The 27,824-nt window shown below is 40.3% G+C and overlaps 1 protein-coding gene and 1 long non-coding RNA gene across 4 annotated transcripts in view; one reads left to right on the forward strand and one right to left on the reverse strand.

Moving 5' to 3' along the window:
* kif2c (kinesin family member 2C) overlaps positions 1–11,978 on the forward strand; it is a 67,418-nt gene extending 55,440 nt beyond the window's left edge. The window contains exons 16-20 of the mRNA XM_043699025.2: positions 1,218–1,285; positions 1,761–1,878; positions 6,333–6,428; positions 8,630–8,765; positions 10,666–11,978. Of these exons, the coding sequence (XP_043554960.1) occupies positions 1,218–1,285; positions 1,761–1,878; positions 6,333–6,428; positions 8,630–8,765; positions 10,666–10,730 (483 nt within the window). The 3' untranslated portion in view covers positions 10,731–11,978. The remainder of the gene's footprint in view (positions 1–1,217; positions 1,286–1,760; positions 1,879–6,332; positions 6,429–8,629; positions 8,766–10,665) is intronic.
* On the reverse strand, positions 2–27,510 carry LOC148149117 (uncharacterized). 3 transcript variants are annotated; one of them, XR_015758134.1, is made up of 3 exons: positions 27,472–27,510; positions 6,267–6,386; positions 2–1,865 (listed from the first exon to the last, which is right to left on the reverse strand). It is a non-coding gene; the product is annotated as an uncharacterized LOC148149117 (long non-coding RNA). The 3 variants fall into 3 exon arrangements; XR_015758133.1 differs by lacking the exon at positions 27,472–27,510 and adding an exon at positions 8,365–8,444; XR_015758135.1 differs by lacking the exon at positions 27,472–27,510 and adding an exon at positions 6,507–6,641.
* Between the last annotated feature and the right edge of the window lie 314 nt (positions 27,511–27,824).

Raw genomic sequence — 27,824 nt, forward strand, 5'->3', positions numbered from 1 at the left:
TCTATTTATTTCTGAAGCTTGTTACACAAAGTACATCTTTAATTTTTACAGATATTAAACATTTTGGACAAAAGGCATTTTACATTCAAGCCAAAAGTGGGTAATGGAAAATGTACTGAATTGATCACTGTTACGTTGTGTGGAACAGCAAAGTTTGTTTTGCCATCAAACTGCTTTGCTGCGTGATATTTTGGTGCCTCACCTAACTAATGCTATTGTACTCCTTGGTTGATTAATTGCTCTCATATCTTTATCGTCTCTTACATGTTAAGGCGTTAATTATAAACAATTTATGGGAGATGAGCAAATGATGGGGAAAGCACAAATATTTCATCTTTTTTAGATTAAGTTCAATTTGCAATTAATTTAAAATTACACCTTTATCATCTTTTTGTCTGTGCTTTAAACACTTAATTCTTAAATATCCAGTTTCATAATGAAATCCTGAAAATCCATTTGTGGGGTACATGGTGTCCTGAGTAACTACTTTGCACACTGTCATGAACCATTGATTTTGCTTTTGTGCAATCTGTAGGGAAATAAATGTTGCCTTTCAAATAGGTGTTGGTAATGAGTCTTCCAGCCCTTTGAAAAACTATTCAAATAAATATCAATGTAAGCGAACAATCAGCATGTGACAATCCGCATGAGAGAATATCAAAATCCAATCATTGTCTGTGTGTGTCCAGCAGGGTTTGACAAAGTGACTGGGAGCAAAACCTGCTTTTGTTGGGAAATAGTTATTGTAATTTGCTAGTGGTCCAACCAGAGTCTGTAAAGGCTGATAAGAATCTGGGCCCTGTCCAGTCAGCTTGTCTTGAGCAGAAACAAAGATGCCTATATTATCTACTTTTATCCAAACGTGCCAACTTCTTCAATTTGACTGCAGACTTTGCCAGCTATCTCAGATTTGAGTTTGCTTTGGCACTGACTTTGTTTTTATTCATTTGTTGGATATGGGCATCACTGGTCAGACCAGCCTTTTATCAGCTATCTCTGGCTGCCCAGAGCAGTTTAATCTAGCATTTTGCTGTGGACCTGGATTTGCTTATAGGTCAGACCTGGTGCTTTCTTGAGAGAGCTTCTGTCCTTCTAACATGGCTTTGCCTATAGCATGGAATCGTTCCCTTAACTGAAAATGTTATATTTTGGGATCTTGCATTTGAATCAGTTCATAAGAGTATTTATTGATCTTGCTGAAATTTTTTCTCTTCCAGATTGCAATGATCTCACCGGGATTAAATTCTTGTGAACACACATTAAATACATTGAGATATGCAGACAGGTAACCGCTTAAGCTATGATAATTGAATTTCAAATAGCTAATAAAGCAAATGAGGTCATGCCTAATTGGTACAAGTTTATTTTCTAATGCATCCAATGCTTGTTCTATTAAAAGCTTCTTAAACATACTCTATATCTGTCAATGCTTTTGCAGAGTCTGTTTGAGATGGAAAGAGGTGAAGGCTATTGATTTGAGTTAGTCTGCAGTAGTTAACCTTGCAATGATTTTTGCCATTTGTTTTTTTTGAGGTTGAATTTCAAGTATGTTTACCTCCGATCATAATGATGGAATTGTAAATTCTAGATTGCTAATTTGTCTTTTGTTTCAGTAATACTTTCCCCAATTAATGTAAATTTGCTGATCATTAATATAGAACTAGGCGAAATGTAATAGCCTAACTTGTGATTAAGCATTTTGGTTTTTTCTTTTTGCTGTTTTTATAGTAATTGCCAAAAAAATTCATTTTTTGTTCAAGGGTGAAAGAACTTGGTGTTGAGGAAGTTTCCAATCAGCCAGTATGTTCCACAATACCTGAAGAGCAAGGATTCAATGAGTCCTTGGAGTCTGACATTCGGTTGCTCTGTAAGGAAAATGTAAGTACAGTTTAGAATGACTTTAGAAATATTTTGAGAATATATTGGACTCTAACATTTTTTTTACTGTAAGACACCAAGTGAGGATTTGAGAATGTATTTAAAAATTCTTCAAGCATAAAGCAGACTTTTCTGTGCTAGTTTACAGGAGTATGAATAGGCATGTGAGGTGGTGCATTTTGGTAGAACATTGTCTTTCAATGTAAGCTAGAGGAAGGAAATTCTAAAGAGAACCTGAGTATATATGTGCACAGATCACTGAAGGTGGCAGGACAGTTGGAAAGAGCAATAAGTAAAGCATGTAGTGTCCATACTTTATTAATAAAAGGCAGAGTGCAGAAGTGAAGTGATTCTTTTCAGCCCTGTGTGGGGAGGTGCCTGTCAGAAGCTCGGGTTTTTAAATCACTGCAGTCAGTGTTTCAAGTTTACCCACAATGCCCTTGGAGTGCATTCCAGGATTTTGACCAAGTGATGGTAAAGAATCAGTAAAACTATTTCCACGTTAGGATGGTGAGTGGCTTGGAGAAGAATTAGCAGGTGGTGGTGGTCACGTGTACGTGCTACTCTTGCCCTTCTAGAGGGTTGAGAGTTTGGAAAGTGCAGCTTTAACATTTTTAGTGAATTTGTTTAAAACGCATGAGTACTTAGTCCTTGGACTATTTTCTAAATGAGGAGAAAATTCTGAGAAGTTTGAAATGCAAAGAGACTTTAATTCTAATCCAGGATTATTTCTAGATAAACTTACAGGTTGTCAATATTTACGAAGGCACATAAAAAGATGGCATTTAATTTGAAAATTTAGAAGTATATCCCTGCTTTTAGAGGCGAAGGCTCTGGTTATACCATATTTGGAGTATTGTGCACAGTTTTAGGCCCCATATCTCGAGGGAGGTACTGGCCTTGAACCTCCTTGGAACATACTCCATGAGAATGGTCCCAGGACCAAAAAGCTTGGCTTTAAGGAACTCTATGGAGTTTAGAAGGATGAGGGGGAATCTAATTGAAACATAGAATGTTGAATGACCTGGACAGAAGATGTTGGGGAGATGCCTCCATTGGTAGGAAAGACCTGAGTAAGGAGAACTCCTCTTTTTTTTATTTGAGAATGAAGAAAATTTTGCAGCCGTAATGGTGAATATATGGAATTCATTGCCACTGAAAGCTATGGAGACCAAGTCCTCTCGAATATTTAAAACTCCGATTCTTCAGTGTCAAGGGGATCAAGGGTTACTGGGAGAATGGGGTTGAAAAACGTATCAGCCATAATTGAATGGCAGAGCATACTTGATGTGCTGAATGGCCTAATTTTTACTCCTACGGTGGTGTTGTGAATGCATCATAGAGAACATGCAAAAATTCTTGTAAATCACTTCTAAGGATGAGAAATTTGCATTGAGAATAGATCTAAGAGATTGGGACTGTTCTCCTTGAGAAGGTGGCTAAGAGCAAATCGGGTTCCAAAATCCTGAGTGGCTTAAATGGAATAGATAAAGAGAAACTTTGTTAGTAAAAGGAAGAAAGATGAAGGTGTAGACTTTAGCGATTTGCAAAAGAGAGCAGAGTGGTGTGAGAGAACATTTTTCAGTCCAAGTAGTTGGTGTATGGAATGCACTGGCTGAAGATATGGTAGGAGGAGATTCAGTTGAGCCATTCAAAAGGCCAATGTGATAATAAAGGCTATTCTACATGAAATTTCCTTTTACAGTGAAAGGGAGAAAGGACGAAGTTCAAAAAAAGTATCTAAACTTAAGAAATGGGAGTAGGCCACCTGGCCCATCAAGCTTGTTCTGCTGTTCAGCAAGATCATGGCTGATCTTTTCACTGAGACTGTTCCACATAAGCATAACATCAAAAAAATTGTACCTTAGCTCATTCAGCAACATGTTTTCTTTGTCTTTTCAGAATAGTTTATTTTAGTATTCCTTTACATTATTGCATATAAGTATAAGCAACTTCTGATTAATTGCTTTTTGATGATTTTGTCATTTAGATTTACAACTGAATGCATGTTATTTCGTACTGGCATGAAGTAGCTTTAAATCATTAACGTTTCTGAATATAAAAATAAAATTCAATGATTTTAAGGGTGTTTCGTAATGTTGTCTAACGTGCATAATGTTTTTTCAATTTAAGTCTATATACAGTTGAGGACAGGGCCTCCATAATAACCAGCTAGCTTTCTTTACTTCACCCAGCAATTTAAACAGATTAAGGACAAAAGTTAAACAGGTTGGGATTTGACTTATTGGATTTTAGAATGAAGGGTGATCTCATTGAAACATGTAGGATTCTTAAGGGACATAGTATAAATGCAGAGAGGCTGTTTCTCCTCAAGTCTTGGATTAGAAGGTATAGTTTCAGAATTAGGAGGTGCCAATTTTAAGGTTGAAATAAGGAGTAATTCCTTCCTACTGGGCTATAGGGCAGAGTCCTTATGTATATTTAAGTCTCAGATTGATCAGTAGGGGAGTTGAGGATTGAGAGGGGTCAGGAAAATGGATGAGTGAAGTGCCAATCATCCTATTGAATGCTTGACAACAGAATGGCTGACTCCTGATCCTTGTTCTTATGCATCTTCACAATTGCCATAGCAGTATTTTCTAATTATTAGTGACTTCTGTTTTGTTTGCATTTTATTATGTTGCATTGTCCTAGTCTCTCAGAATATCTCTTTTATTATTTAAATTCCATTAACTTGGCAAATATAGTTCTATTTCATTGTATTCAGTGAGTAGTTAGGGTATAGAATGCATTTGTCTGAAAATGTGGTGGAGGCAGGTCCAATTGAAGCTTTCACAACAACATTGATTATTTGGATAAACATGTACAGTAGCACCTCGACTTGAGAACTTAATCCGTTCTAGGGCCCAGTTCGCGAACTGAATCAATTTTTCCCATTGTTCAGATAGCGTAAAAATGCTTGGACGGCTGTTCACAGCACACGCGCCAAAGACTAACTGAATGAGATCATGCGGGGCCCCGAGAGCTTTTGCGTTCAACAAGCACGTAGCAAAGCAGAACAATGAAACCACGTGGTCGCACACGGGCTTTTTTGCATTCGTACCTTGAATTTCATACATACGTTGAAGCAAAATTTTACATACAATCCTGTTCGTGAACGGGATCATTCATATGTCGAGGTGCTACTGTACAAGAGTATGGAGTAGGAGGTTGGCACAAGGAAATGACCTAGTGCAAGTATAATATGCTGCATGGTGCTGTCCTGTGCCATTATGCTTCTGTGCTAGTCTCTCCAGACTTAAAAGCCCAACTTTTTACCCATGTAAAATTGGATCTTTCATTTCCTCCTTCTGGTGCTTGAAATATATTCTCATTTGGCAGAACCCAGTTTCGGTGCCCTGGTCAGACTGCATCTCTCTACTGTTTTAAATACAACTCCCTCTGACTTTTGTATTTTCTTTAGCTGTATTGTTCAACATTTGATATTGCCTTAATTCCTTTCCAAAAAATGAAGCTGCTGTATTGTTAGTTATCCATTTTTATAATGTTGTGTTAATCAGTATGTGAATTTAAACAAAAACGCGAATTGCTAGAAATCAAAGACTGGCAAATTGACCTGAAAATACAAATTTAAAATGAGAGCAAGAATCGTAACTGATGCTGTCGTCATAATTTCCATCAAACGTTGGAAATGAAACACCCACCCAACAGGTCAGATTTCCACTGTCAGTAAATCCTTTTATTGACTCGCTACAATGAGCTGATTCCAGCAATATAACGAGAATCTCCTTCGTGGATCTTGCTGTGGTCCAAAATGGACTAGGTAGTTCTGGGATAATGCACATTTTGGCTGCGTGATTTGGCTATAATATTGCTGAAGAATGAGGGAATGGTATTTTGGTGAATGCTTACCCCCATTGGCAATAGTGCAATTCCAGCAGGGATCAGTTTGTGCACTGTTCTGCACATATACCAATGTGCACGCTGAAATCCCTGCTGTTATGCATATGCATATGCATGATGCTCGTGCCTGTCTTCATGATGCTCTGCACATGTGCTGATGGCAGCTGCCGACAGCAGCTTTCTTACATATTTGTTCAATGTAGTGTTAAGATAACTTTTGTTTCATTTAAGTATGATTTCACCCTTCATTCAGGCTGTACTCTATTTTACATAGAATTGGTAAAACTCAGCAGGTCAGACATCAGAGAAATTTGACATTTTGTGTCAATTTATTTTTCTTCAGTGTCCTGTTTTTTTGCATGCTGTCAGAGTTGGGTTTTTTCAGCACTCTTGGCTCTTGCCAAGGATTGTGAAAATCTGAAATATTTTGCTTTGGAGTCAGTACTGTACACTGTAATTTTTAAATTACACTAATGTTAATAGTTCAAACATTAATTATTACAAAAATGTTAACCAGCACTGACCTTTTGCTATATGCACTTGAATTCTTGCTCATACATATGTTGTCTTGATTGTCCTTCCATTTTAAGGAGGCACCATCAAAGATTTGTGACTTGCATGTAGATGTTGCTCACATTATTGAACTAGAAGAGCAAGTGGTGGATGAACATCGTGAAATTCAACAGGTATGAATTATTAGACTTTTTTTCACCCAACTCAAAATTTTGACTTGTTCCTTTAGCTTTAGATGGCAGGTGACTTACTGAGCAATTGACATAATGAGGATCCCAGGTTTGATCACCAGTGTATGCTGTATCTTCGGTGCTATCCTATGAAAGAACACTTGGCACTCAACTTCTGTGTTGGTCCGTGGTTATGCTTAGCAAGATACTGCAATGGTCTGCTGTTACCTGCAAATGGCTGGTAGGGCTTGTCTCTGCTTGCTCTGGAACAAAACTGTACAATACCTGGAGCAGACATTTTTGATCCACTAAGACTGTGCCAACATGTCTCAAAACTAAAAACTAATGCCTCTACAAGTCCATATCCCTCTACTGTCTACCTATTCATGTATCTGTCAAGATGTCTCTTAAACATTGCTAATTTTGTAAGCTTTTTCAGGTTGCCTTCTCAAACAAAAACAATTATCTTTTCTCTGTAGCTAAGACCCTCCAAAGAAGCGACATTCTGGTAAACTATTTCTGTACCCTTTTTTTCAGTCTTCACATTCTCTGGTAGTGCAGCAGCCAAAGCTGTATGTAACAATATTCTAAATGTGGCATAACTAAAGTTCAATACAGGTGCAACATGACTTGCCTTTTTTTTTATATTATGTTCCAACTGATTTGAAGGTAAACATGCCATATGCCACCTTGACCACCTTTTTTATCCACTGTGGACCTGTATACCTAGATCCTCCCTTAGATTGATGCTACTAAGGGTTCCACCACTTGTGGTATGCTTCCCTCCCATATTAGATCTCCCAAAATACACCATCTCATTTGTTCATATTAAGTCTCTAACGTATCTATTTCTGCTGTGTTCCCCCAATCTGCTGAAGAACTCCACACAACCTGCTAAACATCTCCAATGACTTCTGGTTTTTAAGATTTTTAATGAATCTGTTTTGACAGATCTTGGGGTTCAGGTGCAAAGTTACTTGAAAGTTGCTTCACAGGAAGATAGGGTGGTAAAGAAGGCTTGTGGCATGCTTGCCTTCATGCTCCGAGCCATTGACTATAGGAGTTGGGACATGTTGTGGTTGTATAGGACAATGGTTAGGCTGTTTTTGTGTACAGTTCTGGTAGCCCTGCTACAGGAAGAATGTTAATTAAATTGGAGAGGGTTCAGAACCGATTGACCAAAATGTTACTGAGATTGGAGGGTTTGAGTTATTGAGACTGGATAGGCCTGGGACTTATTTAATTGGAACATAGGCATTCAGGGATGATCTAGATTTTTTTTTTAAATCATGAGGAACATGATGTGAACAGCAAAGTTCTTTTCCCTAGGGTATGGGAGTTCAAAACTAGGGGTTATAATTAAGGTAAGATTTAAATGGGATTTCAGCAACTTTTTCACAAAAGGTGGTTTGTATGTGTAAATTGCCAGAGGAAGTGGTAGTGGCAAGTTCAATTGCAACATTTTAAAAGACATTTGGACAGGTACATAATGAACAGCAAAGGTTTAGAGGGATTTAGGCCAAATGTAGGCAAACCTGACTAGTTTTGGAGAAACCTGATCATGGATGAGTTGGACCAAATGTTGTTGTCCTGCATGACTGATTTGTGTCTTGGGCACTTGTGCAATTATGTAATGGAATATAAACACTTATCTGCTGCAAATTAGATTAGCATTTTGGTTGTATATCCTCTACTCTTTTAACAACACAACACAACAGAATACCAGCTTCCCTTTTGTTGATTATTCAACTGATACTCTGTCAAATCTGTTACTTTTTTTTAAAAAATGGACAAGATGCTACAAAATGTTAAGTCTGCTTTTCTCCACAGGTGCTGGCAGACCTACTGAGTTTCTCCAGCAGTTCCTGTTTTTGGTTTTGTTCCAAATTTTCCAGCATCCATATTTCTTTGCTATGAAACATAAGTAATAAGCACTTACGGTTTTATTTTATTGAGTCCAGTATGAGGTGTAGGGGAAACTCTGCAATGACATCCAGATGTGAAATCTTGACTGTTTGCTGGTGGAAAAATGATCCTTTTTAATCTGAGTTTTAAGAACTGCAGCTAAATTTTCTTCATCCAGAATTCTGCCAGATGAGTGTTTAAATGTTTGTACTAATTTTCCAACTCTATCCTAGCATCATAAGTGACCATGCATCATTTTTAAATGCATAGAAAAAGTGGGTTGTGTTTTTTCCTTGCAGAAACTGCACTTGTGGATTGATGCAGATGACAAACTCCTGGAGATGACTCAGCTACCTGATTATAATGTTGAAAATTACGCCAACATATTGCAAACTTACATGGATGAGAGGATAGAAATATTTCAAGATTTTAACAGTATGTTTTTTAATTTCTATTTTCTTAGGATAATAGATGTGTATACTGAACTGAAGCTCATCTGCCTGTGCAAAGACAAACGGCAGGATTAAATATTTGTTACTTCTAGTGCTGTTTCAATTGCTATTTGCTCTTTGTTCTCATCCTCAAATTACCTGGAGTCCAGTAAATTGTTTCTAAATAGAAAAACCTGGGATGAAATTGGTCACTGGCAAAAGTAAATCAGCAACCCATTTTACAGTACACCCAAGGAGGAAATCTGGCATAACATAAGCAGCTGCTTTTACAGATCTCTATTTCATCCTACAGTTTTAGGATGAGTTTGACCTATCCCAAAAACATGGTTATCACTCCAGAATTTCTTGTACCAAATCCTTCTCTTTCATGCCTGAGGTGGTTCTAAAAGGGATATTTTTTTTGTTAAATGTTTTTTTAAATTTGTGTACTTGACTAAGTACAAGCCAGATTTGTTGATTTTTAATCTGATGTTTCACTTTTTACCATAAAACCAACCCCTTTTTAGATTTTAAAAACACTTACAATTGAAAATCAGATTGAGTTCATGAATGAAATAATCACAAATTGTGTAACTGAGCTTTACGTTCTGGTTAGGAATGCCGCTGTTGTGCTCTTGGAGACCAACTGCAGTCAGTTTTCACAGTGGGTTCAATGGCATTTGAAATTCATTTTTATTTTTGTTCTTGGTTACTGTTGGAGTTCAGGGATAAAAGTCAAGTCCAACTTTGAGAATTGTAATATAGGAAAGAGGATATTTATTTTCTGCGAGATGTTGTTCTTGATGTTACTGCTTTCTTGTAACAAAACAATGACTTTATCATGGCCTCCCCATGACAGAAAGGAGCATTCAATGAAAACTAGTGTTGACCCCACTGGGGACAATCCATCTTTAAAAGTTTTGGTCCATTGTCAGAGTTGCCCATTATCCATTTTGATAAAAAAATAGGGATGAGTTTCAATCCTCCTTTGCATAAGTAGTTTCAGAATCATTGTTTCAGCAATATCTGTACTTAAATATTATAGTATGTTTGTTTGAAATCTCTGTGGAGTGTATATTCCAGGTGATGCATATTTAACACGTTAATTTAAACTGTCTTGGATCACTTTTAAAGCTGCTTATTATTGATGAGTACCAAATCAACAATAGCTTGTGGTCCAAGCACTGGGCCAAAAATAATTGTTCACAAAATGTGTCATGAAAGCTTGTATCAGCAATGAAGCAGTACAGTAATGAGATCAAAGCCACTAAATAAATTGAAACCTTCATTTCCTCTTTGCACAATTGTTACTCAAGAATTTGTTCTTGGCTCCATGCATGAATATAGGATGAATATTTTAGTTTGCTTAGAATATTTAAGGCTGAAAATGTGTTGCTGGAAAAGCGCAGCAGGTCAGGCAGCATCCAGGGAACAGGAGAATCGACGTTTCGGGCATAAGCCCTTCTTCAGGCTTATGCCCGAAACGCGATTCTCCTGTTCTCTGGATGCTGCCTGACCCGCTGCGCTTTTCCAGCAACACATTTTTAGCTCTGATCTCCAGCATCTGCAGACCTCACTTTCTCCCCTAGAATATTTAAGGGCTGTGATTAAATTAGACGTGAATATACTATTGCCTAAGATAGCCTCATTTGTCCTTTCTTGGTTATGGAATTAATTGCTGATTGATTACCATTTAGTTTCTTAATTGGTACTCTTTTAGGTTAAGTTGGTATTTAAATACAAGTGATTGGGGAAGATCATCAGATTACACACTTTTTTAACTGTCAATGGACAAAATCAAAGCTGGCTTGTAATTTATTCATGTACAATTCCAATATTTTTGTTTCCCATCTCGATATTACATCTGTTGCAGTTCGTTAATGTCTTTTTTTTTTGTCCTACAGAAAACCTGAAAGCCTTGAGACAAGCTTTGCAGAAGGAGGAACAAACTGCCAAAACCCAAGGCTGAAAAGTCATCAGCATCAATTTGTGAATCTGAAATTTGTTAAATGTACTTGCATTGTAACTGTTGACCACCGAATTCAACTGTCATTCGCCCAGGGGCCACAAAGTGTGCATGTGTTCCTCTTTACTGTTTCTGTCCTTACAAACTTCTTTCCAAATCTTTGTCTATATGAATTTTCTTAAATTGTACAGATTTATCTAATATGCTTGAACTGACTTTGTCACATAACTAAAGGAAGAAGTATGCAGACAAAGCAGTGCAGGCTTGATTAGTTTTTTGAGATGCATTGATTTCTCTAACCCATTTCTCAATTGCCTGTGAAGAAATTACCTTGGAGCTTTTAAGTACTACAATGGAATTGCTGTATCCCTTGCCCTCTTTCACCATCCTCTCCCAAATGCTCCAAGAGACCAATTTTAATACGTTGGTATTGTGGGACTGTATTTAAAACATACGTTTTCTAAGTTTAACAATTAGTCATTTTTATAATTATTCTAATAGAATACACTACCTACTTTGTTTCTGAATTTAATGAATAGTGGGTTTTGTATTCCATTTTCAAACCAAGGGTCAATTCACTATGCACATTAAATACAAAATGGTAGTATTTAACAAACTTGATATTCCTTTGTTACACTACTGAAACTTTTGAATTGTTGATGGACTTTTAGTTTTTCAACAAGCTGCCAGGATATTGTAACTCTTACCTTGTATAAGCAAAGATTTAAGCCCTTGGTGCTACTTGTGTCGACTGATGTGAAACATGGCAATTTTGAATTGTTCTACTGTAAAGGCAAAGTAAGCTGCTTTTGCTTAACTTGTAAGTGAAAGCATTTCATTCACTTTTTAAATCCTGTTCAGAAATGGAGTAGGAGGAAAGGCATCATAGATTTTTGATTCTGAAAAGTCTTTTTTATGTTAAAAAAATTAGTTGAAGTACTGAATTAAGGTTTTCTTAGTTTATCCCTAAATGATTGCAGTACTGAAGTGGAAAAGCCAATCCCAGGATGTTGGGGCATGGAGATTCATTGAATTGAAGAATCATCATTATATTGTAATATTTAATAAAGAAATTAAAAGCCATGCAAACCAGTTGATCTTTTTTATAATTTGTAAATCCCATTTAACTTTCAACCAAGTGTTGAGCAAAAATTTATTTTTAATTTTAGAGATTTATCAAACTGCTTAACATCAAATTTGTTGTTCCTTGCTTTTAATAAAGCTTTTTGAAGTGATCAAGTGTTAACTGAACTTAAGAATCTGGGTGAGCATTTTTTCATTTGCCTTTATTAATCTTGCTGGTTTCAAATTGGTAAGTTTTTTTGCTCTGGTTCTGTTCGCCGAGCTGGAAGTTTTTGTTGCAAATGTTTCGTCCCCTAGGCGACATCATCAGTGCTTGGGAGCCTCCTGCGAAGCGCTTCTTTGATGTTTCCTCCGGTGTTTATAGTGGTCTGTCCCTGCCGCTTCCGGTTGTCAGTTTCAGCTGTCCGCTATAGTGGTTGGTATATTGGGTCCAGGTCGATGTGTTTGTTGATGGAGTTTGTGGATGAATGCCATGCCTCTAGGAATTCCCTGGCTGTTCTCTGTCTGACTTGCCCTATGATAGTAGTATTGTCCCAGTCGAATTCATGTTGCTTGCTGTCTGCGTGTGTGGCTACTAAGGATAGCTGGTCGTGTCGTTTCGTGGCTAGTTGATCATGTATGCGGATTGTTAGCTGTCTTCCTGTTTGTCCTATATAGTGTTTAGTGCAGTCCTTGCATGGTATTTTGTACACTACATTTGTCTTGCTCATGTTGGGTATCGGGTCCTTCGTTCTGGTGAGTTGTTGTCTGAGCGTGGCTGTTGGTTTGTGTGCCGTTATGAGTCCTAGGGGTCGCAGTAGTCTGGCTGTCAATTCCGAGATGCTCCTGATGTATGGTAGTGTGGCTAGTCCTTTTGGTTGTGGTATGTCCTCGTTCCGTGGTCTTTCTCTTAGGCATCTGCTGATGAAGTTGCGCGGGTATCCGTTTTTGGCGAATACCTTGTATAGGTGTTCCTCTTCTTTTTGCAGTTCTGGTGTACTGCAGTGTGTTGTGGCCCTTTTTTGAATAGTGTCCTGATGCAGCTTCGTTTGTGTGTGTTGGGGTGGTTACTTTCATAGTTTAGGACTTAGTCTGTGTATGTGGCTTTCCTGTATACCCTTTAGTGAATTCTCCGTTCGGTGTTCTCTGTACCATCGCGGAACACCCATGGGATCACCAATCTCGGGACTCATAGCAGAGGCAGTTATGCAAAGGTTAGAACAAACAGTCCTACCACAAATTCAACCCAAACTCGGTCAGATATGTCGATGATACATTTGTAATCATTAAAAACACAGAAATAGAGAAAACACACCGGATCATCAACGCCACACTCGCAGGAATCCGATTCACGAAAGGAGAAGAAAAGGACAACCAACTCCCATTCCTAGACGTGATGGTACAGAGAACACCGAACGGAGAATTCACTACAAGGGTATACAGGAAAGCCACACACACACAGACCAAGTCCTAAACTATGAAAGTAACCACCCCAACACACACCAACGAAGCTGCATCAGGACACTATTCAAAAGGGCCACAACACACTGCAGTACACCAGAACTGCAAAAAGAAGAGGAGGAACACCTATACAAGGTATTTGCCAAAAACTGATACCCGCGCAACTTCATCAACAGATGCCTAAGAGAAAGACCACGGAACGAGGACATACCACAACCAAAAGGACTAGCCACACTACCATACATCAGGAGCATCTCGGAATTGACAGCCAGACTACTGCGACCCCTAGGACTCATAACGGCACACAAACCAACAGCCACGCTCAGACAACAACTCACCAGAACGAAGGACCCGATACCCAACATGAGCAAGACAAATGTAGTGTACAAAATACCATGCAAGGACTGCACTAAACACTATATAGGACAAACAGGAAGACAGCTAACAATCCGCATACATGATCAACTAGCCACGAAACGACACGACCAGCTATCCTTAGTAGCCACACACGCAGACAAGCAACATGAATTCGACTGGGACAACACCATTATCGTGGGGCAAGCCAGACAGAGAACAGCCAGGGAATTCCTAGAGGCATGGCATTCATCTACAAACTCCATCAACAAACACATCGACCTGGACCCAATATACCAACCACTACAGCGGACAGCTGAAACTGACAACCGGAAGCGGCAGGGGCAGACCACTATAAACACCGGAGGAAACATCAAAGAAGTGCTTCGCAGGAGGCTCCCAAGCACTGATGTTGCCTAGCCAGGGGACGAAATGTTTGCAACAAAAACTTCCAGCTCGGCGAACAGAACCACAGCAACGAGCACCTGAGCTACAAATCTTCGCACAAACTTTGAACACTTATGGTAAGTTTCTTTTTTACAAATAACTTTCATAGGATGTGATGTTACTGGCAAGGCCAGTATTTATTGCCCTTGAACTGAGTGGTTTGCTAGGCTCTTTCAGAAAGCAGTTGAGACACAGTAATTTGGTTGACTCATGGAGGTCAAGTCAGGTAAGAATGGTAACTTTCGTCCTACACTGGAAAGAAAAAGGACAATGGTTTACAAATGATCCTTGTCATAGTCACCATGCTAAAAACTGAGACTAGCTTTAAAAGTCTAGATGTATTAATTGTATTTATTTTCAGCTCCCACCGTGGGAGTCGAACGCTTGTCCACAGAGCATTACTAGTCCAATGATACTACTATACCACCACTTCAATGAAAGCTAGTCTGACATGTATCAGATTTTGTCATGTGCATTGTATATCTGTGTTTGGAAGATAACCATATGCAGTGAAATGTTTTTTGCAATTGCAGATTAATTTTAGCTTTTTTTTTAAAAATTAGCCCATTCAGGTAGATGTATATTTTCATATCTAGTATCCCATCACTGTCACCAATCTGACAAGTGAGAGATGGTCATAAATGCTTCATAAATGTAGAAAACTAGTTAAAGTAATAGTTCAAACTCCTGAAGCAGGTCAGTAACTGCAAGCATGTGTGATTTATATCAGGCAGCTCCAGTCCATTGAGCACCAGCACAAGTAGTCCCTGAATGTGGCAGTGATTGTTTTTGCAGCAAATTCCATTACTCTACATAAAAACGTTTTGCAAACACAAAATTTTGAAATCACAAGCTAAGCAACTTGCCACTTTTATTTGAAGGGCAAGAGAATTTTAGATAATTAGAGTCTCTATGCATGAATTAAGGAACAGCAAAGATCATGCTGGCAAACACGCTTAATAGCAAAGGTTTTTGTGCTCACTGTGTACATTGATTTTAAAGTATCTTGCAGCTAGAGTCTGTACTTTTGGAAGCAATTACTAACAGCAATAAAGCTCATTTGGCAAAAAAAATTCGAAGTACATGTACTGAAATGCACAAATGGAAAAAATGCCACCTTTTTGACCATTGCTGTTGGGAGGTCCAGTTCCATTATTTTTAATGGAACAGTGTTTAGATCTTGCTCAGTTGTGATTTGTTGAAAGAGCATGGGAGCAAGAGGAAGATATTCAGCCCATCTGGGCCCGTCCACCACCACATCTTCCTAAATGCTGTACTCCTGTACTATTTTTACATACCTTTTGATTAGATTTTTATCTAACTACATAAGTGGAAAGAGACTGAGCTTCTAAAGATCTGTGGGATACAGAATTCAATAGGTCAGGGAAACCATCTTTCTGCATCCACTGAATCTATTCATAGTCCTAGTCATAGAGATGTACTTCACAGAAACAGACCCTTCAGTCCAACTCATCCATGCCGACCAGATATCCCAACCCAATCTAGTCCCAACTGCCAGCACCCGACCTATATATCTTCCCCTCTCTCCATGAACCTTTGCCCTCTAGTTCTGGACTTCCCCCACCCCAGGGAAAAGACTGTGTCTATTTATCCTATCTATACCCCTCGTGATTTTATAAACCTTTGTAAGGTCACCTCTCCACTACTGATGCTCCAGGGAAAACAGCCATAGCTTATTCAACCTCTCCCTTTAGCTCAAATCCTCCAACCCTGGCAATATCCTTGTAAATCTTTTCTGAACCCTTTCAAGTTTCACAACATCCTTCTGATGGGGAAAAAGACCAGAATTGCGCACAATATTCCAAGTGGCCTAACCAATGTCCTGTACAGCCGCAACATGATCTCTCATTTATGAATAGGAAGGGATTTGGAGGGATATGGGTCAGATGGGACTAGATGGGGTTGGGATATCTTGTCGACATGGACGAGTTGGACCAAAGGGTCTGTTTCCATGCTGTACATTTCTATGACTCTTAAGTACTCCATTTTTGTGAAGTCTCCTACTTTTGTAGGAGAAACACTTTATCCACATTCTGTTCCATTTGCCTTTAGGTGCACTAGATAAATCAGCTGCTATAATGACTAACAAGGTCAGCCAGCATTTTTTTTAAAACCATAATGCAACTATTGGTGACTTTTGGAAGTAAGACAATATTTGCTGTTTGTGAAACGTGCAACCTGTACTGTGCCTCACCTTCTACCACCCAGATTAAAGTTTATATGTCTCTCATCTATTTTGTTTATTTCCTCACCCTACAATTAGTAAATGTTTCCGTTTCAGACTCCAGAAATCTCACCTCGCCACCCTCTTTGGTGTTCCACCTATATTTTGATTCCTCTCCTAAGGGAAGCTTTCAAATTAACACCACTGTCACTTCACAGGATTTTTGCGTTTTTGTTTTTGTTTACTTCTGTTTTTAACATTCTCATTTTTAGATTTTTAGTATCAACCTGATATGTAGTTTTTTTTTTGCTCTTTTCTGCTTTTTTTTTGTCATCTGAGCACCTTTTTGATTTGTCCTATTTTTCACTTCATTGAATTCTAAACTACCTGAACAATTTCATCATTGCCAGGCAAAACTGTAACAAAGTAATGTGATGGGTTCTTTGATATTGGCCCTGTTCAAAGTGCTCTCAGGATTGCTTGTTCTTTTCAACTGCTAGCAGTTGTCTAGTAGTACAGTATTGCTTTAAAAAGACACTTCGTTCATGATTTTTGTCTTAGACTCAGACAATTTACAAGAAATGCAGAGAGAAGAAAACACTAATGCTTTAGGGGTGATGATCAGCAAGTGGATCCTGATGCATAGAATGTATGGAGGATCTTTCTCCCCCTTAGTATGTTTTCCCTTTTGATTTTGTAGTGAATTTTTCCTAAGTGAAAGATCAAGCTTTGTTCTTTCATCTTGTGGGGTCTAGGATAGGCATAATTTTAGTGAGGGGTTGCACACTTAAGGCACAGTGAGGTGTTTCTAAAAGGTTCTGCATCTGTAGAATTTGTAACTGCAGAGGGTTGTTGAGGTTTGGTATGGCTGCAATACTGATTTTGTTTTTATCAGTAATGGAATAGAGGGTTATGGGGAAAGGCAAGAAAGTGGAGTTGAGGACTATCCATAATCTCCTCCTTCAATGGTGCAGCAGACTCAATGGGCTGAATAACCTACTTCTGCTTCCATGACTTCATGCATATTTACTTCAGCAAAATAACCAAGAACAGCACAAAGAGGTTCTTCAGCCCTCCAAACACGCACTGACGTGTTTTGCCCTTGCATAATAAAATTGTCTTCACTCAACATCCATGTCCTCTTAACTTTCCTCTACGTGTATTCATCCAGGTGCTGCTATAGTGTCTGCTTCCATCACCACCTCTGGCAATGTGTTCTTAGGCACTTGTCACCCCTTGTATGGGGAAAACTTGCGCCTCTCATCTCTATTGAACTCTGTGCCCCCACCCCTTTGCACCTTGAACCTGGTAACATACCCCTCCACCCAAGGGGGAACTTTTTACTTTCCACACTATCCATGTCATTCACAATCTTTTAAACTTCTATTATTAGGTTGCCCCTTACCCTCCTGCTTTCCGGTGAAGTTGAGCCCAGTTTATGCCGCTGCCTTCATAGTTAAAATCCCCCTTCCTAATCAACATCCTGGTCAACCTTTTTCTGTACCACCTCCAAAGCATCAAAATCCTTCTGGTAGTGTGGTGACCAGAACAGTGTGCAATATTCTAAGTATGGTCAAACTAAATCTGTCCATCCTTATACTCAATACCCCTGCCAATAAAGGCAGTCACATCTAAGCCTTTTTACTACCTTATCTACCTGTGATTCCACCTTTAGTGATCTGTGGACCTGCACCCACAGATCCCTATGCATGTCAATACTTCAAAGGGTTCTGCCATTCACAATAATTTCCACCTATACTTGACCTTCCAAAACCTTAGACACATGAATACTGTCTTCTAAAAGTTCCACCACTAGTACGGAGTCCTCTTGATCTAGAAATGAATTAGATTAGCATTGGTAAACAGTATTTTAAAAACTCTTCTGTCTTGCTTTACTATTACTCAGGTTTTGAAGGAGTCATGTTGCATTCCTGCTATTCTCTCTGAGCAGGTCTGGCAACCGATGTTGAATTTCTTCTGTCTTTTCTCTTAATTTCAGATTTCCAACCCCCATAGTGTTTTACTTTCATTACTGTTGCAGTTTTATTGGAAGTTCTAACAATACTAAACTATTCGATTAGTGTTTTTTATTTCCCTGAAGTTGCCTTCTATTCCATCCTCTTTATCTTTCTGAAGTTAAGTCACACAACAGGTTATAGTCAAACAGGTTTATTTGGAATCACTAGCTTTGAGTGCTGTTCCTACCTCAGGTGATTGTGAAGCATTAGACTTCATTAATAACAACGGATTGGTGTCATGCAACTGAAATGAAATACTGAACAAATATTGTGTGAGTGTGAAAGCTTGGTAAAGTGGGTGTGGACTACAAGCCTGAGAGTTTGGGGGGGTGGGGGAAAGAGGAGAGAGAAGAGAAAGAGAAGGCATGTGTAGTGCAGTGGGGTCACCTGTAGTGTGACATGAACAAAAGGTCCCAGTTGAGTCCATCCTCATGGGTACTGAACTTGGGCTATCAGGCCAAGCAGAGGCTGATGGCCAAGTATGGTACCCCTGAAGATATCCTCAACCAGGACCTTGTCATGCTACAGGTGACCCCACTACACTACACACACTTTCACGTACAAGGATGCGTGCAATATTCTGCACTCACTCTCGCATCCACATGCTCACTCTTGGACAGACGCACCCTCTCACAGGCTTATATTCCCATCACGTGCGCACACATTCTCACACTCTCTCATCCACATGCACATGTTTAAGTCAATGGGGTGAATTTGTATTTACAGAATGTTTGCAGATAAATTTTATTTGGCCCAAAAAATGCACCATCTGCAGGCAGTCAATACATGTAATATTTTGTAAATTCCACTTTGGAAACAGAACTGGTCTGACTCAAGATTGGGATACACAGACTCTAACCTCGCACCTTTTTAATGCATTGTCTGAGTTGAGATGTCACCTTTTGTTATAAAACCTTATGTTACCTTGAAGGTAGACTTAAAAGTAGTTCTTGCATTTACATATTAATGAGCTGAAACCTGCAACCCATTCTAAAAAGAGACTTAACAATCCACCTCTGTTCAAAATGTCATGAAATGAAATAATTCTTTTTGCTATAAATTGTCTTCTGCTTCATAATAAGAGGTATTGCTTACAAATAAACCTGCTGGTGTTGTGATTTTTTTATTTCTTTTAACTTTATCAACCCCAGTTCAACACCAGCTCCTCTACATCATTTTCTTGAAGCTTAAGTTAGGAAATCTGCAAGATAGGCTTAGGCTTAGTACCAAGGTATTGATCTTCATTATCGCCTCACCAAACCTCCACTGTTTCACAACAGTGTGAAAAAGGGTTTATAACAGTGTAGGGAAAGAAACTCCTAGTACCTTTCTCTTGCCTCTGCAGAGAACAACCTTAAACAGGGGTAAATTACAAAGTTCTCCTTCATTATAAAACACAAGTGCTGCACCTCCCAAAGAAGCTGTCAGATACGTGGTCGCTCTCTGGAATATCATTGACCACTAGGCAAAAGTGAGGACTGCAGATGCTGGAAACCAGAGTTTAGATTAGAGTGGTGCTGGAAAAGCACAGCAGGTCAGTTAACATCAGAGGAGCAGGAAAATCTATGTTTCAGGCAAAAGCCTTTCATCAGGAATGTCCATTTTTCTTCTACTCAGATGCTGCCTGACCTGTTGTGCTTTTCATTGACCACTGCCTGATGGCCCTTGGTCAAACACCAGATTATTGTCTAGAGTGTTGGTGGGGTGGGGTTCGAGGGTGGAAGTGCAGGACGTGGATGAGATGCATTGGAGGGCATCTTCAACCACATGGGAGGGGAAGGAGGCCATCTGGTGTGTTCTGTGGTGAAACTGGTCTTCCTGGGAGCAGATGCGGTGGAGGCAGAGGAATCTGGAGTATGGGATAGCATTTTTGCAGGAGGTAGGGTGGGAGGAGGTGTAATCCAGGTAGATGTGGGAGTTAGTGGGTTTGTTTAAAGAAAAAATCAGTGTTGAGTCAGTCATCGTAGACTGAGAGGTCCAGGAAGGGGAGAGAGGTGTCAGAGATGGTCCAGGTGAATTTAAGATCGGGTGGAATGTGTTGAAGTTGATGAACTGTTCAACCTCCTCGTGGGAGCACAAGGTGGCACCGATGCAATCATCAATGTAATGGAGGAAAAGGTAGGGAGTAGTACTGGTGTAACTCCCAAAGGTGGATTGTTCTACATAGCCCTCCGTTTCTTACTCTCCCGTCTACCCCACAAGTATCCTTCCACTAACACACATTTGTTTGGCTGAACTGGTCCTCGCCCTCAACAATTTCTCCTTCGATTCCTCCAGACGAAAGGGGTGGCCATGGGCACCAGCTACGCCTGTCTCTTTGTCGGCTATGTAGAACAGTCCATCTTCCGGAGTTACATCTGTACTACTCCCTACCTTTTCCTCTGCTACGTTGATGACTGCATCGGTGCCACCTCATGCTCCCATGCGGAGGTTGAACAATTCATCAGCTTCACCACATTCCACCCCGACCTTAAATTAATCTCTGACACCTCCCTCCCCTTCCTGGACCTCTGCATCTCCATCAACGATGACTGACTTAACACTGACTTTTTCTTTTTACAACCCACTGACTCCCACAGCTACCTGGATTACACCACCTCCCACCCTACCACTGACATTTCTGCCACATCCAAACAGACCCTACCACCAGGGCTATATTTCCGTCCCCAACTCTATCTGCTTTCTACAAAGACCATTCCCTCCACGACTACCTGGTCAAGTCCACGCCGCCCCACCCCCAAAAACCACCTTCCTCTGCCACCGCAGGAATTAGAATATTGAAAAGTGCAGTACAGAACATGCTCTTCAGCCCACAACATTCTGCAAAGGATTAATCTTAATGTAAAATAAAACAACCTTACCTATGCACCCTCAATTCACTGCTGTCCATGTGCATGTCTAGCAGGCGCTTAAATGTCCCTAATGACTCTGCTTCCACCACCACAGCTGGCAATGCATTCCATGCATTCACAACTCTCTGCATAAAGAACCTACCTCTGGCATCTCCTCTATACCTTCCTCTTAATGACCTAAAACTATGACCCCTCATCCCAGTCCATCCTGCCCTGGACAAAAGTCTCTGGCTATTGAGTCTATCCATGTTTCTCATTATTATCAACGGCACCTCCAACCTTTGTGTCGTCTGTAAATTACTAACCAACCCCTCAATCTCCTCATCCAAGTCAATTATAAAAAAAACTACAAAGATGAGAGGCCCAAGAACACCACTCAACACTGAATCCAGGCAGAATACTTTCCATCTACTACCACTCTCTGCTTTCTGTCAGCCAACCAACTCTGAATGCAGATAGCCAAATCTCCCTGTATCCCATACCTGCTGACTTTATGAACGAGCCTACGATGGGGAACCTTATCAAATGCTTTGCTGAAGTTCACATACACCACATCTACTGCTCAACCTTCATCGACTCATCTTGTCACGTCCTCGAAGAACTCGTTAAGATTAGTTAGGCACAACCTGCCCCTCTCAAAGCCATGCTGACTGCCTTTAATCATGCTATGCTTTTCCAAATAGTCATATATCCTATCCCTCAGAATTCCTTCCAAAACCTTGCTGACCACAGACGTGGTCTGTGCCCACACCTCACCCCTCACCTCCATCCAAGGCCCCAAAGGAGCTTTCCACATCTGTCAAAGTTTCACCTGTGCTTCCACACGTCATTTATTGTATCTGTTGCTCCCAATGCAGTCTCCTCCGGAAGGAGTCTGGACGCCTTCTTGCAGAGAGCTTTAGGGAACGTCTCTGGGAAACCCGCAACAATCAACCCCACTGCCCTGTGGCCCAACATTTCAACTCCCCCTTGTGGGATATAGGTAAAGCAGTGTTACTTCTGCAATCCTAATTGTTTATGCAAGGTAAATGAACTCACACCAGTGTATAATTGTTTCAGCCAAGAGCTGAGTTCACAAGAATGAAAACTATGTGAAGGAGATATATAATTACTTTTGCATTAGCTAAAATGTGCATACAAGAATGAAATGTGCCTGCAAACAATGGTAGATGTTACAGACAAATAGATATGGTGCTGTGAGGGGAGGGGTATAGGTTAAGCTAGATATGCCTGTACAAACAGTTACAAGCATCTGTTTTCCAGTTCTGCAAAAACAAACAAAAAGGACCACCATTAAGCTCAGAGTGAAGAAGGATAAAAGGAAATATTGCTTTGGTAAGCACGGAAACAGATGGCAGTGAAGAAGGATAAATAACAATAAGAACACAGAGGGAGATGGCAAACAGCCCTGTGAGGCCAGAGATAAGCATTTTGTCACGGACTGGGCCTGATGAGTTCAGTGATAAACAGCAGGGTTTAGATTAGAAACAGATGTAAACAGGGGAGTAGCAATGGGAGGAGGGAAGAGAAACCAATTACATAAATATTGTGTACTCGTTAAATTCAGTGTGTGTGTGTGTGCCTTGTGGACAGTGTACACCACACCCCTCTTGCAAGAGTGTAATAAACGATACTACTGATTCAGATCTTGTCTCGGACTGAAATTATTGAAGTGAATGAGCTTTGTTTCTCACAATTGAGGGCTCGTCCAGGATATTCTTCCATCGCCGGGGGGAGTAACTGGTCCTGGACACTGGGAAGACGCATCCCGTTCCCGATTGAGGAGTGGTCCCGTGTCCCGGATTGGTCCACTCCCTTGGGCGACTGGTACGAATCCCACAAGAGAGACATCTGAATCAGTGAAAGGAGGTCAATAGATAATACGGCAAAAAGGGGCCAGGCAACTCTGTGCACAGGCCAAGGTAGGAAAATTGACTTTTAAGTACTGCCTTCGTGGCTGGGATTGAGTTTTAGTAGTTAATAAGGGACTAACGAAGGAACTCAATATGGGCTGTGCTCGATATGGAAAAAGCCTCTGGGAAAACAAAAGAAAAAAGGCAATGGAAATGGAGGCGGGGTCCCCTACTAACATATCTCCAGAAAGTCCGTTGGGAAGGATGTTGTGGAATTGGAAAAATAATACTTCTACAGGGGAAAAAGATAGGAAAAAGATGATTAAATATTGTTGCTTTGTATGGACTAAGAAATCCATTCTTCATCCTGCCGTCTTCTGGCCAAAGTACAGGTCGGATGAAGACTGGGTTTGTAAATATTTGAATTTATATGTCAATGAAAAACAGCCTTACAGTCAGGAAGTGGAAGTGGAAATCCCCACAGGCGGGATATTATTACTGTGGAAAGATAGGTCACTTTAAGAGAGTGTGTCCAGATCTGAAAACGGAAGTAAAGGCAGTACCATTTGTGAACTTTGATGAAAAATAGAGATGCCAGGGGTTCCTGCCCCCGGGGACCCACCAGAAACCCTTGATAAATTTAAAGGTGGGACTTTTATAAAGAGGACGTATTGTCCTAGTCGATACAGGGGGCAGTAAGGTCATCCTTAAATTTTAAGCCCAAGGCAGCGGGAACGAAAGAGTTAATTGCATTATGGCGACAGTTTTGTGATGAGAGGCACGAAGAATCAATTTTGCGCTCATGACAAGATACTGCCACCAAATTGGGGATTGAATTAACTGCAAATGGTGCTATGAAATCTGTCGAGGTTCTTAAAAATGAATGTGCTCGAGCAAAACAATTACAGAAACAGAATGAAAAATCACAAGTGACTAGTAAACAAACAGAACTGCGCAATTACAGTTTTAAAAATGTTTTCGTCACTTGTTCCACCCTGAATTACAGATAATGATTTTTATATAATATATAATTAATATTTATAATAAATTTATTGTGTTAGCCTGAATCAATATTAATTGGCAGGATCCCTTCACACATTCTCAGTGATGTGTCATATTGATTCATGGTTAATTTAAAACATGACTGCATTAATTCATTAAAGAATGGAAAGCTACATTACTGGCCGATGAGGTAACTAAAGAAGCAGTGGTTTATTCCTTAATACCTACTGTCCCAGGTTCTTAGGAAGCTCCTATCTCTGGCCACTGCCAATCCCAGAAACTAAAGAATTGTTCTTAAAGAAGTATATACTGGGCTTGTCCTCCTCTTTGTCTTTCCTCAGGAAACAAGGTTTATTAGCACAGACTCCGCCCCTTGAATTCGCTGTTCATCCAATTCGACCAGGAGATTGGGTCTTAGTAAGATCATGGATAGAGACTAAAATGCAACTGGACTGGGAAGGGCCGTATCAGGCTCTTTTGACCACCGAAACGGCGATAAGAACGGCAGAAAAAGGCTGGACTCGGATCAAAGGGCCAGTGGAATCTCTGGTTAAGGAAGAAGTCTAGACAGCCGAATCAACCGAAGAACCACTGAAACTCAGGCTAAAGAGACTTTGAGTAACTGATTGTACAGTGGCGATGCAAGCGTGGGATTATTTCTGTAGGATTGTATATTAAGTCTTTCGGTGCTTCAGCACACTTTTTAGAATGCTGGGGATGCTTAGGGTAATGATACAGGCTCTCTTAGTATTGGGATATTGTCAAACATTATTTTCATCTGTGTTATTAACGGTTCGTGAGTATGATAATCCGCAGGTAATAGATGTCAATGCATGCAGCTTAGTAAATTGTGGGGATGTAGATAATCAAAGACAGTACAGCAGCTCAGAGATACATCCATCTCAAGTTCTACGGGGATGGCCTTGGGGATGGTTCTTGGCATAATGGTCTCGTCACAGTACACCAGGCCCCCTTCCAATCAACTTTCAATTGTCCCGATGAAGAGCGTAACCCAAAATACTTAACAATAAAGAAAACCACGAAGCAACTCTGGGGGGGGAGGGGCACCTATGAGATACAATTAGATGAAACATTTGGCATAAAAATGAAAACAAACGGGAAGGATTTCTCGGGCTGTTGTTTTTGAATTAGCGTAGGACAGGGAAAACAGACAGAACTACGGGATAATAAGAAACAACCTTTTGCCCTTCCTAACAACCCAAAGGTGGTAAAAATCATAGAGATAAAGGACTTGAAACAGACCATCGAAATAGAAACTGGATACGGGGATGCAAATGCCTGGGTTGAATGGGTAAAGTACACTGTAAAAAGTCTGAACAAGAGCAATTGCTATGCATGTGCCTCCGATAGACCAGTGGCCCAGGTGGTTCCCTTTCCGCTCGGGTGGAAGTGAGACAGGAAGGGCATGAAATGTATGATAGCCCTTATCAGGATGAGACTGCATGGAATGATAGGAACTGTACCTCCCTATCTCTGATATTCCCTCCCTTGGAGAAGAAAGATTTAAAAGCATCCCCCCTACGTTTTCAGTCGCAGTTGGAAATCACACATTGTGCGTGTGTCTGCGAGGTACAATTCGGTCTAGAGATTTGGGGGAGCTGAAATTATGTACAGAGATCAAGAATGTCACCGAAACGGACAAGGGAGGAAACTACTCAGCACTAAAGATTCCCCGAGCGGATCTGTGGTGGTACTGTGGAGGAAAAATATTGAGAACCACCCTACCTCCAGATTGGAGAGGGATATGTGCAATTGTACAATTGGCAATTCCATTTACCCTGGCATTTGAGAAGGAAAAGATAGTAGAGAAAAAGGGAAGGAGTAAGAAATCACTGTTAGACACCTCTTTTGATGACAGGATTTATCTAGACTCTATGGGGGGGGGGAGGTACCGGATGAGTTCAAGACTCGCAACCAGATTGCAGCAGGCTTTGAGTCAGCTCTCTTCTGGTGGGTAACGATTAATAAAAATGTAGATTGGATAAATTACATTTTCTATAATCAGCAGCGATTTATAAATTATACAAGTGATGCGGTTAAAGGAATATCAGAACAGCTTGATGCGACAAGTAGGATGGCATGGGAAAACAGAATGGCCCTTGATATGATTTTAGCGGAAAAAGGGTGTGTGTGTGTGTGTGATGTTAGGAGGAAGCTGTTGTACATTTATTCCTAATAATACTGCGCCTGATGGTTCAATTACTTGTGCCTTAAGGGGATTGACTACCTTAGCAGAGGAACTGGCTGAGAATTCAGGAGTAGATACATCTCTCACGGGATGGCTTGAATCAAAGGGGTGGTGGTTTCCATCTTTACTTCCCTGATAGTAGTAGCCGGGGTATTGGTCGTCATTGGTTGTTGTATCATACGCTGTATACGAGGGCACACCCAAAGACTGATTGAGACAGCCTTAATGAAACAAATGCCCCTAAAGAGCAATCGGAGAGAAGGGCTCTACCTGTTAAACAATGAAGGAATAAGTGACCTCAGGGCGATTTCCAAAATAAATGAAATTTCAGGAAAGATGCTCATCAATTTGGAAGCGACATATAAGAAAAATGCAGAAGATAAAAAATGATAATTAAAGAAAAAGGGGGAAATTGTGGGATATAGGTAAAGCAGTGTTACTTCTGCAATCATAATTGTTTATGCAAGGTAAATGAACTCACACCAGTGTATAATTGTTTCAGCCAAGAGCTGTTCACAAGAATGAAAACTACATGAAAAAAATATATAATTACTTTTGCATTAGCTAAAATGTGCATACAAGAATGAAATGTGCCTACAAACAATGGTAGATGTTACAGACAAATAGATAAGGTGCTGTGAGGGGAAGGGGTATAGGTTAAGCTAGATATGCCTGTACAAACAGTTACAAGCATCTGTTCCCCGGTTCTGCAAAACAAACAAAAAGGACCACCATTAAGAGGTCATAAAGCTCGGTGAAGAAGGATAAAAGGAAATATTGCTTTGGTAAGCACGAAAACAGATGGCAGTGAAGAAGGATAAATAACAATAAGAACACAGAGGGAGATGGTCAAATGGCCTTGTGAGGCCAGAGATAAGCATTTTGTCACGGACAGGGCCTGATGAGTTCATAGATAAACAGCCGGGTTTAGATTAGAAACAGGTGTAAACAGGGGAGGAGCAATGGGGGGAGAAGAGAAACAAATTACATAAATATTATGTACTCGTTAAATTCAGTGTGTGTGTGTGCCTTGTGGACAGTGGACACCACATCTCCCTTGCAAGACCGTAATAAACGATACTACTGATTCAGATCTTGTCTTGGACTGAAATTATTGAAGTGAGTGAGCTTTGTTTCTCACACCCTCCCAATCTGCCGAGGACATGCAGGTCCAGGACCGCCTCCGATGCCACTCCCTCACCACCTGATGCCTGGAGGAAGAACGCCTCATCTTCCGCCTCGGAACCTTCCAACCCCAGGGCATCAGTGTTAATTTTACCATTTTCCTCATTTCCCCTTACCCCAGTTCCAACTTGCCAGCTCAGCTCCATCCTCATGACCTGTCCATCTTCCTTTCCACCTATCTACTCCACCCTCCCCTCTGACCTGTCACCTTTACCCCTTCCTCCAGCCACCTATTGCACTCTTAGCTACCTTCTCCCCACCCCCGAGACTCCCAGCCTCATTCCTAATGAAGGGCTCCAGCTAGAAACATCAATTTTCCTGCTCCTCGGATGCTGCCTGACCTGCTGTGCTTTTCCAGCACCATTTTAATCCTGACCTCTGATCTTATCCATCCCGGTACCTCCACATCGTCGATTGCCCCTCATAAACATGGCACCAGACACCACTGTCGCCTCTCATCAAAATATCC

This window comes from Chiloscyllium plagiosum, unplaced genomic scaffold (assembly GCF_037043375.1).
Source record: "Chiloscyllium plagiosum isolate Xiang-an unplaced genomic scaffold, Cpla_swu_hap1 HiC_scaffold_9, whole genome shotgun sequence".
NCBI lineage: Eukaryota > Metazoa > Chordata > Chondrichthyes > Orectolobiformes > Hemiscylliidae > Chiloscyllium > Chiloscyllium plagiosum.